This window comes from Drosophila santomea, chromosome 2R (assembly GCF_016746245.2).
Source record: "Drosophila santomea strain STO CAGO 1482 chromosome 2R, Prin_Dsan_1.1, whole genome shotgun sequence".
NCBI classification, from domain to species: Eukaryota; Metazoa; Arthropoda; class Insecta; order Diptera; family Drosophilidae; genus Drosophila; species Drosophila santomea.
In genome coordinates this window covers 6,176,286-6,189,109 of record NC_053017.2, presented here as the reverse complement: position 1 = coordinate 6,189,109, position 12,824 = coordinate 6,176,286, and the positions used below count along the sequence as shown (strand labels likewise).

General features: G+C 40.5%; 1 protein-coding gene across 1 annotated transcript in view; it reads left to right on the top strand.

The window, feature by feature from the left end:
- LOC120444666 overlaps positions 1–12,824 on the top strand; it is a 118,158-nt gene that overhangs the window by 100,471 nt on the left and 4,863 nt on the right. Inside the window, exon 13 of the mRNA XM_039624512.1 lies at positions 12,271–12,532. Within this exon, the coding sequence (XP_039480446.1) occupies positions 12,271–12,532 (262 nt within the window). The remainder of the gene's footprint in view (positions 1–12,270; positions 12,533–12,824) is intronic.

Below are 12,824 nucleotides of genomic sequence, written 5' to 3'. Positions count from 1 at the left end.
ATTTCATATTTATTTCGCATTTCTGGTTGAACGCATTGATTGGCGATTTCTAATTTATACATTACACCCAACCAAATAATTGCAAATCAACAAATATAATCAAATATTTATTGATTTGCCTAATGGCATATGCTATGCCATATCACCATCAATAATAACAATTGTACCAGCATATTTACAAGGCAACATTTACTAATTACGTAACATTCAAAATGAAGGTGGAGCATTTCCTTAATTGATTTCATAAACGGGAGTGGACATTTTAATTATAAATGCATTGTTATGCTATTTTGTTTGTTTTTGTGAAAAGACCAATGGAAATTTTTAAATTCTCAAAGGTTTAGTGAAAATCTAAACTCTATTAAATAATTTGTTAAAAGCGTAAAAGTATTAGATTATGTAATTAAACGTTAATTTAAGTTGGGTTGGAAATATGTTAAAATATTGCTCTTTTCATTGATATCTGTTGTTATGTTTCCCCACACACTGCGCTTCAAATTTATTTAATTGGATATTAAAACATAGTTTGACTATTTTACACGTAAAGTTTCAAGTTGTCGGGGCGTTGCAAAAATTATTAATGACATTTAAGTAGACAAAGGGTTCCAGGAGCCGAGTTGGGCACCTTCAGAGCAACTTTTTCGTGCTCTGGCCCAACTTTTTGCGGCTAAGAGAGTGCATGTGCGTTGTAGAATGCACAAAAGCGTAATTAAATACATAATGAACAAGAGCCGGAGAAAATATAAACAGCGGGCTGAGTTTTGAGACGGGCAGAGTTCGTTGCATGTCAAATGTGTCTCGTATGGGTGGTTTGTGGAACGATATGCCACACAAAACCATATAGGACTCGCAAAAAGCTCCACAAAATTTGTTCAGCAACCGAGCAGCGGAAGCTCATTATGAGTGCACAACAAAAGCAGTGGCTGTTCATTTTTGTTTACGCTCTTGTGGAAGTGCATATAAAATTAGTATTTTACTACTCAAAATTAACTGCGAAACAAAAGATTCTTTGTTTGGTGTCAGCAGAAGTGTTGACTGCGTTTGAATCTTGAGCGTTTAATTAAATGCAAATCTAGCTGTTTCGAGTGCACCGAAAATAATTCGTAAATTCATTGTGGACGAATTATACATGCAGTATGATTTCAGAATACAACGAATACCCGGAATGAAGTTACTTTGTATTGTCCAGTGCTCAGATGGAAAAATCAGTCTGGCCATTTTGACGTATTTAACACAAATGCTTGGCTGAAAGGCAAGGGAAAATTATTTTTGAGCTGTGACTCAGGCGAGAAATCTCCAACTATCACACGGCCCGCAAATCCCGAACCTTGTGTCAGTTTCTGCCATCCATCATCATCAACCATTTGGCCAGCTGGATGAATATTTGAGCCAGGATCCCAAGGAGCTGGTGGGCTTCGGTTGGCCTTCTTAATTAAAATTACAACGGCCTGGCCGCAAGGCAGCTGCTGTCAGAAGGCGAGTTGTGTTCTAAATTGCCAACATGCCAGTTTCACTTATTGTTATTGCTGCCTGTTGGCTTCGGATATTGCAAAGCACTTTTCGAGTTTAATTGAAAATTATTGTATTTGTATTTGCGTTTGGGGTCAAAATGCACTGGCCCAGCATCGATTACTAACTAAGCTCTTGGTACAACAATCGGTACCCAGACAGTCGTTGTTATATGTTAATCAAATCAAAGGTTTCGAGTGTGGACGTCAAGTAATAAGCTGAAATTGTATTATGTTTGCCCATTGGCATTGAAAATGATTCATTGTTGCCCCATTATTGTTTGTTATCATTGGAGAGAAACCTATCAGCATATTGGACAGACATATACTTCCTTGACTTGCAATTGATGAGTCGAGAACAGGAGTAAATAAGTCATAACTTTATTCATTTAGTCAGGCGTAGAGCGGATGGTGACTTTCGGCCAAGGATATGTTTTCATGTCAGACATATCCGAAATACTGTAGTGTTTGTCAAAAAGAGATCGCTTAGAGTTGTGGATGTCTGATTCATTTAATTAACATGATTTCCGCTAGCCTAGTAAGCGTAGTAGAATAAATAATATTATTATATAAAACGCAGGAACGCGCAGCTAGTTTACCTTTGATGGGAAATACCAACTGCATTAAAGATTACCCCATCAAAAAATGTGCAGGATACGATTTCTCTTTGCAAATCCTGCCGCATTCTCTGTACACCTCGATAAAGCGCGTTTGCCACGCCCCCACAATCTGATTTTGCTCTAATGGGAATTACGAACCGCGACTAACACGTCAAAGGTGAAGCAACAGAGAGTTTGAGGGAAAAATGTAAATGAAACATGTGGATCAGAACCAGAACTGCGAAAAACCAGATGGAATAGCACCACACACTTGGGCTTACAAATACACATATATGCACATCTATATGCACGCATACATAAGCAAACACACGTATGCATAAATTTCACGCACAACTGAATTACGATGCGAATGATGACGAGGCTGCCCTGTACGTAATGTAATATGTTCCACGATGGATGCGGAAATCTGCACAAAGGAGCGTTCAAAAACAACAGAGAAAGTGCGGGGGGGGCAGGGGTCAGCGGGAAAAGAGCTGACTGACTACACTGTACAAATCAAATGAGCAATCAATTAGCCGCAGAACTTGGAGCTAAAATTATATATATTAAAATGTCAATAAGAATGACATGTTCCTTTCCCTCGTTGCTGTCTTCAAATCACCTTTACATGCTCACAAACTAAAATCTGTTCAAGAAAATGTAGTTCAATGCACCCTAGCAAAGACATCAATGGAAATTTGTATATGGGAATGATCTAAAAATTAAGCAAGCATTCATATTTCATTCAAAGCAGCTGCAACTCCTATCATTCTATGTGTAGAAAATAAAAGAATAGTGCAGGAGACTGTTTCAATCTTTTTTTTCTAATTCCTTGCCCTTGTAACTTCATTTCCTAACAGTGTATTTTGAGATTCGGTTGGGTTAGACAGTTAAATAGACAGGGCTGACAGGTTGGTTGGGCGTGCAAAAATTCAGCAACGCCATCATTAATCTTTATTTGCGTCCCCACCTCACCCTCCCATTCCCCCCTTCCCCCAGCGCAAACCGGGCGCGTGAATAATTTAGCTACCTAATAATAAATCATTGCAGCCTGTGCATTAGTTGACTGTCTCTTAGCTCTATCTGTCCCCCTCCATCACACCCACGCACCCATACTGGCACACACGGCAAGCCGGAAGTGCAGAGTTACATGCTTAAATGCTTATCAAATTTTATGCGTCGTCTCTTTGTGTATGTGAGTTTGTGTGTGTGTGTGTGTCTCTCGTCCTGTCAGGACTCCGCTCCTCCACTAATGAGCATTAATTAATTGCCACGTTGGCAAGGGGGCGGTGCAGGATGTGCCACGCCTACCTTAAAGGTCCGTCTGAGCGGAAAACACTTTTGTGCGCTTTTAGGCACTCTTATTTTGTGAAAAGGTTAAACATAATCATATGAAATTGTATCTGACGGCTTTAAGTGGGCTTAAATATTGAAATTATCTGAAAAGATTGCAATTACATTTTACGGTGACGTGTCATATTTTTTTGCGATTGATAGACAATTCAATTCGCTTATTCTGTATAAATTCGTATATTCGTATAAATTTTTTAATGAAAAGCTTAAGCAAGTGCAAGGGCAAATATATAAAAATCATTTTAATGCATGTTACGTATACGACACGTGAGCAAGAATTTGAAGCCAACGAACTGGACTCACATTTTTAAGAATTTCATTAAAAGATTAAATTGATTTTGAATTATTTTTTAACTTATTGCCATCAGCGCATTTAATCTTTTTATAAGGAATTTGTGACAATAAAAGCAATTTGCAGAATTTGCAGCATAATTTGATTACCTAAGAATACAAAAAACTGTGGACCAAGCTGGCAAAAATAGCTTGCAAGAGTGAGCTATGTGAATGGGTATTTTAATTAAAACAGGCACACATTCAAACAGATGAAAGGCAACAAATTATTGCTTCAAAATTCTGGCACTATATAAATTCAGGAATCCAAAATGAATGGGGGGAGTGTTATAAAACATGGTAAAGAATTTCGGCAACTATATGCAACTTAGTTTGCGGTTTTACGTTGAATGCAATAAAATATTCAAATGCACAATCAATAAACTGTATGTTCACTCCCCAAAGAAATTCGGCTCTGCATTTAAATTTGCCAGGAATGCCATTTCTTGCCCCTTTTTTGCGTTGCTTAAAATTATTTTTTAGACAGGGCTCTGCGGTCGGCAGTAGTGTCAATGGAAAAATATTTTCAATTTAAAATGTTTCTCGCATCTGCCCAACGATGTGATATCCCTTGTGTCGGTTTAATTGTTGTCCAGCGCAGGTATGCTTGATCTTTTGTGACCGATGCAAATTGTTGCATAATCGAGAGCACTTCAATTTGGAGTATTCTGCATTTTGTGATGGACAAAATGTGAGAAATGTCTTGGGGGAGTTTCGCCGGCATGGGCGTTTTGCCTTCTGAGGATTTATTGAAATTGTTCGGACGCAAGTTCGGAGAAACAATTTGTAAATTTGTAAATATTCTCAAGTCTGGTGGCACCGAAATCTGTCAAATAATCTTCATTTTCGAATAGTTGGGCCCACCCTTTTAATTAGTATTTATATCACAGACCCTCCATGTTCCCTGACTTGGAAATTCAAGTCAAACAAGTCAAAGACCAGAAAAGAAGTGGAGATACCTGGGATTTAAATGCTATTTACACAGCTTTCCACTGGCCAATAACATGCGCTCAAATCTGAGAGAAAAGGATCGCAGTAGTGGCCAAGGAAGCCCCACAGGAGGTGCGGAGTCCCGAAATAGTGTTGACCCTTTTACCATTGTCTGGGCACGTATGAAAGGGCTAAAATGTGACACTCGGGGAGTTGGGAATGGGAATGGGAATGGGAATCTGAATGGGAATGGGAATGGGCAGCGTGGGCTTAGGCGTCTCTCCGCTTAGATCTCCTTCTCCATCTCGCCATCCAGTATGCCCATTTCAGAGTACTCCCAGCCCAATCCGGACATTCCGAAGCTGGCTGAGATTCAACTGGAAATTGTGCACACCTGTCGACAGACAAAGATGGCAATGGCACAGTTAGAAGCGAAATACTAGGAGTTTAGGAGTAAAATGATTTATTTAACTACTAAGATATAAAAATGGTTAACACTTTATAATACAAATGTGCTTATATTAAAAGTATTTATTTAAATAAGTGATTAATATGTGCCAAGTGTTAAAAATAGTTAAATTAAATTAGTATGCTCTACACCTCTACTTTCACTTAAAAGTATGATTTCATAGGTAAAAATAAATAAAATAAAAATGGTGGAGGATGTATAAAGGCAAACCTCTAGTATTTTGGGCCCACTTGTAGATGAGCTATGGGAATTGCCGGGCGGGTGAGTGGCATATCTGGTGCCACCCCCTCGACAATTCCCGGTTGTGGCTCAGGCAACGTTATTACCTTGACACATGTGTAACGGCTTTGTCTTTTTTCCGTTCTTTGGCGAACCTTTTTTCTTCCTGAATTCAACTGTAACAACAACTGCAAAAGCGGCTTTTGTTTGGCCCGTCGACGGGCTGAGCAACCTTTAACCCCTCACCTGGCACCCCTCACCCTCACCCACGCCCTTTGACCCCCTCGATGTTAACACTGCGATGGGCCCAGCAGCGTGTTGCTAATGCATGTTGAGTCGAGCTTAAGACACAATTTCAGTCTGCTGGAGCAGATTTGTGCACCCCCTTTGATGTGAGCCCAAAAAGGGCGGCCTAGAGCAGCCGAAATCCATTTAGCAATTTCCTCATTTTCAATCAGCTGTGCGGGGAATCCCCGATTGGTGTGCAGGCAATCTCTTTCGGGTCGAGATGATTAAGTATGCTACAAGGTGCACCCTGGAGATGGCAAAGGTGTGACAATTTCGCTGGAGAAAATATGACCAAAGATTCGGTTGTCCTGGAGTGTCACTTGTTTTTAGACTTGTAGTATTCAAGACTACTATGAGTGTTCATCTGTTTGAATGAAATTATAACAAAAGCCTTTTCAAATCGAGATCGATTATTTCTACATGGCTAAATATTCGTGTCAATTTATTTAACATTATTTTTGTCACGTTTCCAGTTCGATAATCGCTCAAATAAATCACATTTGGCTGTCATTAAAGTTTAAGTTCCTAATCCGTTTCGAGCTCTGGCAGAAATAGCAGAAAAGGAAAAACGAATCGACTTTATAGTCGCCCTTATAGGGAATAGCAACGGAAAATTGATGAAATTGATTTCCACATTGGCAATTTTCTGAGCGGACTCACGTTTGCACCTGACAACTGCAAACGGCTGACCTCTCAACTCCCGACCTGCCCAAGTAAATGCTCTAGCCAAACATTTTGTCATCCATCTTGGGCCAAGATCCCAAACAGCCACGTCGCTGTCTATTAGTTTCCCCAGATTCCCACCCGCTCCCGCGCCTCATTCCGCTCCCAGCAGGAAAACCCTGCGGGCTCAGACGTCGCCATCAACAGGAGCATCCATTTCCCAGTCTCAATCTTGGCCAACTGCAGCTCCTGGATTTTTTTCCGCTGCAGCACGTTTAGCCAGTTGTTTTTTGCTCGATTTTTGCTCGCTTGCAACAAATTGTGTGCTCTGCATTGGGATCAGGGGTGGAGAAAGGTGGCTATTCACTAACGACACTTTATAAAATATTCAACCCGCCTGCCAGAGTCTGGGGCTGCTAGTTGAATGTGTGCTCGCTGTCTTGGCAGCTAAAAGTTTTTAATGAATTTTTTAGCAAGCTAATCGAAGTCAGTGTTAGTTGAAAAATGCATTAAATAACGTGGCACGTCTGCTCAACGCGTCGTATGCGCAATGTCGCCAGCCGAATGTTGACATATCCGTAACAGAGTAAAGACACTGTTTTTGGTTTTTTACTTCTGTGCGAAGAGTCTGAACTGCCACTTTTGACTTTTTAATGCCAGCGCTCGCAGAAGGTCAGACAGTCGGAAAAGTGGGAGGTGGAAAAGCTAACCAGGCGCATCAAGAGTTTTCTTTTTTACCCGCGCAGAGAAGAGGATATAACATGCTTATCAAATTTGCATTGCAAATTTGGAATTTTCTGCTTGCTGGATATGTGTGGAAAAAGGGCTAAATTGAAGGGCTCCGTTAAAGGGCAGAGTTGGCCGAATAATAAGATAAATATTTTATTGCAAGTGCTACTCAACTGCAGAGAAATACTTTTATGCTGGGTTTTTATTCCCCGAACTAAATTGATTTCTTTCAGAGATACCAAGCTTAATGTGGAGTAACCAAGTCTAAGATGTTCCAATTATGAATTATATTTTGAGTACAACCAAGTATTGCAAATTAAAGCTTCAGCTGAAAGGGAAAACTCATTTAAAAACTCAGCTGGACTTGTAATTAACTTTCTCTGGCTGGGTTGAGATCTTGTGGCATAACCAAAATATTTATCCAATTAATTTCTACCTTGGTTGCCAAGCAATTTATTGCAACAATTTCATTACGCTGTTCGCATATTTTCACTAGCTTGGTGTTTGCTTTGCCTCATCGCTTTTCCCGTGTCTCATTTTCCCTGCTTATCTCAGTCGGATTACTGGTGCTCTTCTCGAGCATCTGCTATGTGCACCCTGTGCCCCGGGCTGTTTTTCCAGTTGCAGTTTTCCCCACCACTTTCCACGCTCTCTGATTGCTCCCCACTATGCCCCATTGCCCCACTACCCGTCCCTGAAGTAAGCGCCTCAATTATGGACTCAGACAGTAAGATAGACAGCCAGACCGGGAAATGTGAACAAAACGCAACTGACGAAGGACGAGAGCATTTTTGTGCTCTTTCAGGCGTGCTGGGACTCGTGAAAAGCTTGAAAAATGTGCGGAAAGGGAAGGGAGTCTTCCAGGACAGCTCATAAGTAGGGATCCTGGTATCCCAAAGCAAACCTGGCTGCATGACCTGCAATTGAGCTTTGAGTAAATAGTGTGCTTCGCTGCAGTTTGGCGTTTGATTGGTAATCATGGGCAATATTCCTGCAGGGATTGAATGATTAAAAGAGTGAGCTATAGGGAGTTGCTGGAAAAGATTAATCGTCTTTGGTTCGAAGAAGGTGCTTCACTATCCCTTTTGTAATTAGAAGGTGGAACTCGGCTTGGAATTAACCATTTTATGCTACGATTGCGGCATAACATGAAAACAATTTAATTTTCTAGATGCCTTTAATGACATTGTTGACAACTGACAAGTTTTGTGTCAGCAGAATGTTGTTTCGCATTTTTCAAAATTATTAGCCAAAATAATGAGCCCTGAATCCAGCGGCAAGTCCGCACTTCTGTGCCGAGAATTTGACTTTCCCACTCCCTCCAAGCTTCAGCCCTCCTCCTTGCTGCCCTCGATTCTCACGGCCTCTGACAACCGCAACCAGCAATGACCTAATAAATCCGTTTTATGTCTTGGTCCTGGCGCCTCCTTCATTCGACGACTCCAATCGGTTGGACGGAAATGCCAGCGGCCTCTGTTTGTGGTAACCTCCCGGACGGGACTCCTTTTGCCATCCTTATTTCCATACACACGGACAAATTACTTAGTATAATTTCAGTCAGAAACTACGCCGCCTTTCATTAAACCTTTGCATACATCAATACGTTCGCATCTTTTTAAGTTGTTTTAAGTTTGAATTCCGCAGTGTACTTGGTGCCATTTCAATTTCAATTCATATTCAAATTCAAACTGTAGGCGTGGCCGCCCCATTTATTGTCTGCGCCATTAGCTGCACTAATGATCCATTCAGCGGGGCTCAAATCAATGTGAAGGGGCAAGTCGAAGCAGGGGGGGAAAGAAAAATGCGAAAAGGAAAAGGAAAAGAGGAAAACCCTAAGGCGGCCATATTTAAATAAAAGCCGGGATGCGGACTCCCTCATGCAAACATGCCCATGCCCATGCCCACGCCCACTTCCACGCCCACTTCCACGCCCACGCCCATGACCATGCCCATGTAAATCCTTACGCAGACAGACACATCGGCATTGTCAATATGCTTAATGGATTTTCAAATATTTAAACAACCCCGTAACCCAAGACGATGGCGGTTTTCCCCAAGCCTCCAGCCCATTTCCCGGGCATGCCGTTGGTCCTGAATGCATTTGCACACATTTACGCACTCAAACTTATAAATCAAATGTTATGGGTTCCGGGCTAATGGAATTACAAATTGGCATTTTCTTCTATTTGCCATGCATAAGCGATAATTGATAATTGATAACTGGGTCAGGAAAAGCTGCATCATGGCGATGAAAGGGAAAATACACGAAAGTGCAACTTGCCAGGGCAATTTCGATATTGGAAAAATTTCGAATAATAATATCTTTTTTACAGCCGCAACAAAGTTTAGATCTAGACTGATAAACCTACAGAGTTGTATAAAAAATATGCTATAAATAGTTTTGAAAGCCATTAAAATAGGGTAAAAGTTATTAAAAATCGTAAGTTCTCCTTTTCAAAATTTTCACTTTGCAAAATGCAAAGCACGAACGCAAACACTTGCAGCTCAGTTTATTCATATAAGTTATGTGGGTATGCATTTATTTTATTTCAATTTAAAGTTTTAATGAGTTTTTGCATTGTACCCTAATGCTCTTGTGAAAAGGGCCAACAACTTGCTGGGATTTATTCCGTGTCGAGTTTATTTATTTACTCTTCCGGGCGATTATTTCAAACTGAGTTTTTATGCACTTCTCGCATGTGCAGACTTTGCTGTGTTGTTTCCCAGATTTAGCGAAAATTTTAAATTAATTTGAAAATAAATTCAATTTAAACGCGATTTGTTGGTTGTTGTTCTGCTGGCTTAAACTAATTGCCCCTGCAGTTGGTAAATCTTTATGCAATGTGAAATACAATTTTTGTGTTTGGCCTTAGTAACCGAAATTCACAAATTGCATATTAAATATTTTTCGGGAGCATTTTCCATACCGATGCAAACTATTTCAATTTAATTGATGGCGGGTCAGCATACAGAATACAGCTGTCAAAAAAAGAAGAATTCCAGCAAAGCTTCGGGCTAATCTATACAAAATTATTTAAATCATAAAAGCCATTGATACAAAATTAATAACAATCGAAGCGGTTTCTTTGCTCGTGTCAAACTGTCAGGAGTTCCGTATTGTTGGGCAAACATTTACAAATAAAACCCAATAAAAAAGAACTACCGAAATCCTGCTGACATTAATGAGTAAATGTGAAAAGTTTCCACAGAATTGAGCGACAGAAAAATGCCAGCCTGTCATTGTTAAACATTGTCCACCCAAAGCATTGTTGGCTGCCTGGCTTTGTTCGAGCTTCGAATATCCTTCTTCCAGGACACACAGGCCGCAGGCCAAGATGTGTCAAAGTAAAAGCACAAATCAAGCCGTTACGCATACTTTCGAGTATTTGCACACACAATTATTAAAACTTCTGTTTGCCGTGGGTGAAATTAGTTTGCCAAGAAAATTGGGAATATTTGTTTCCTTTGATTATTTGCCGGAAATAAACCGAAAACCCCCAATTAAAAATGCAATTAAATGTAACTGACCAGCATCGAATGCAATTAAATGGTTCGAATATCGTTGCCATAAACCGGAGAGAAAAACAGATTTCAATTGAGTTTATTGTAATTATGTATATTTTATAACTGCACAATGATGGCCCGTGCTTGGTTTATATGCAAATAAGCCAAATAAATATCAATAAATATGTGCTTATATACATCAGCAAATATTGCCTAACAAATTATTTATTTCCGGTTGCCTTGCCAAGTAATTAATCACCAAATAATTTCACAGTTTTAATTTACTACACCCACGCAGACAGACAAGTGCATAAAACCAATTTGTGCCTATGCACCCCTAATTAAGATTTAATGCCCTACTAGCACTCAAAATCGAATCCTGCCACGCCCCTTCTCCCTTGCTCCCTTTTCTATGTGCCATTTTGTGTGCGTAATTAAGCGACAATAAGCATTTAATTCACATTTCTCGTACGCACACAATTGCAATTAGTTGCGTAGCGAGCTTGTGTGTGTGTGCTCGCCTTCGCCCTTAATGCCACGCCCATTAGGTACACACCCCGCCCAATTGCAAACACACACACACAAACAGGCAGCAAACAACAACAAATTGTTGGCTAATTTGAGAGGCACCGAAATGCCGCTGCCTCCAATTGAAATGGTTATACGGCTGTTATATAAATATATTCATGCATCTGTGTGGGTGAGTGTATATACATATATATTTATTGGCATGCCGATATGTCGGGTATATGTGACTGCAATTAAAAATTATCTGCTAACCGGCATCGGACATAAAATACACTGCGAATTGGCCAGCAGATAAAGGATAGCACTAGACGGGGACTTACACGACTGTGATTACGGCAACTAAAACTCTAGAAACCTCAAATGCTAACTTTAATCAGTTCCTTTATTCTAGCACAAGAAATTACACGACCAATTTTAAATGTCGGATATTGTAAAATGATTTCGCGCCCCTCCCCAAAAAGTGGGAAATCTTTTAGTACAACGCAGGAAACTTAGGAAACTAATATGGTTGAAAATATTACACAATGTGTTTGCTGGTTTCTTCTCAACAAAATCAAAGCTGTAAGCCAAACGTATAGATATGTATATCTGAAAATCTTTGGCGAGATAGGGATTCATTTGGGGTAATTGTTCCTCCATTGAAATGTTTAATTACAGTTCCTTAATTTAACGGCCAACAGTGTAATAAATTTTGCCACATAATTTGTGCCGCTCCTTGGGGCTAATAGTGCGGGCAGGGGCAGCTTGCATCAGATTAGTAATTATGTAAGCCCACAGACACACACGACCACGGATTCGCCCAATGAATCCCCATAAATCCGCGCATAAATACAAATTACTCCGCCAGCCAGCAATATCAGTTTACTTAGGGCGGCAGCGGGTTAGGGGTCAACTGGCACTCAAAGGTTAAATGAAAGCCCATGCATAATGAAAACGGTTTCCAGATGTCCTCTGCCCCGTCGGTCATTACTTATGTTTTATGACATGCGACTTAGGTTTTATGCCCTCGCTATTTCGCTCTTGAGGAAATCCCCCATTAAGTACACTACAATAGAGGGAGCGGCCTTTTAGCAGCTTCTTAGCACTAATCAGTGGCTAACCAACGCACACCTCCGATAAATCCACTCACGCGAATCCCTCTGCTTTCCAGACAATCATCCGCGAAATGAATCGACTGGGAATGATGGTCGACCTGTCCCACGTCTCCAAGGGAACGATGAGGGACGCCCTGGAGGTGAGCGAGGCACCTGTGATATTCTCGCACTCCTCCGCCTACGAGCTCTGCAACACGAGCCGCAATGTCCAGGACGACATCCTGCGGGCGCTGGCCAAGAACGGGGGCCTGGTCATGGTCAACTTCTACTCGAAGTTCCTCTCCTGCAGCGACAACTCGACCGTGCACGATGCAGTCGGTAAGTGCCTCTTTTATAGTTTGTATGTACACTTTAGTTAGTAACCATGTATTTTTAATGTTTTAAGTTTGATATTTGGTTAGGCGTCAGCAGAAGACCGCTTATCACTTTATATTTGAAATATGAAGAAAGTAAAACTTTACTTTGAAAATTGAAGGTCCCATCTCAAACTACTTTTGCATCATAATCACCTTTTAGATGCATTTCAGTTAATATTTAAATATATTTTTAGGTATTTGACATAAAAAATGAAATGGGTTGTATGGTAACTTATCGCATACCTTGTAAATGC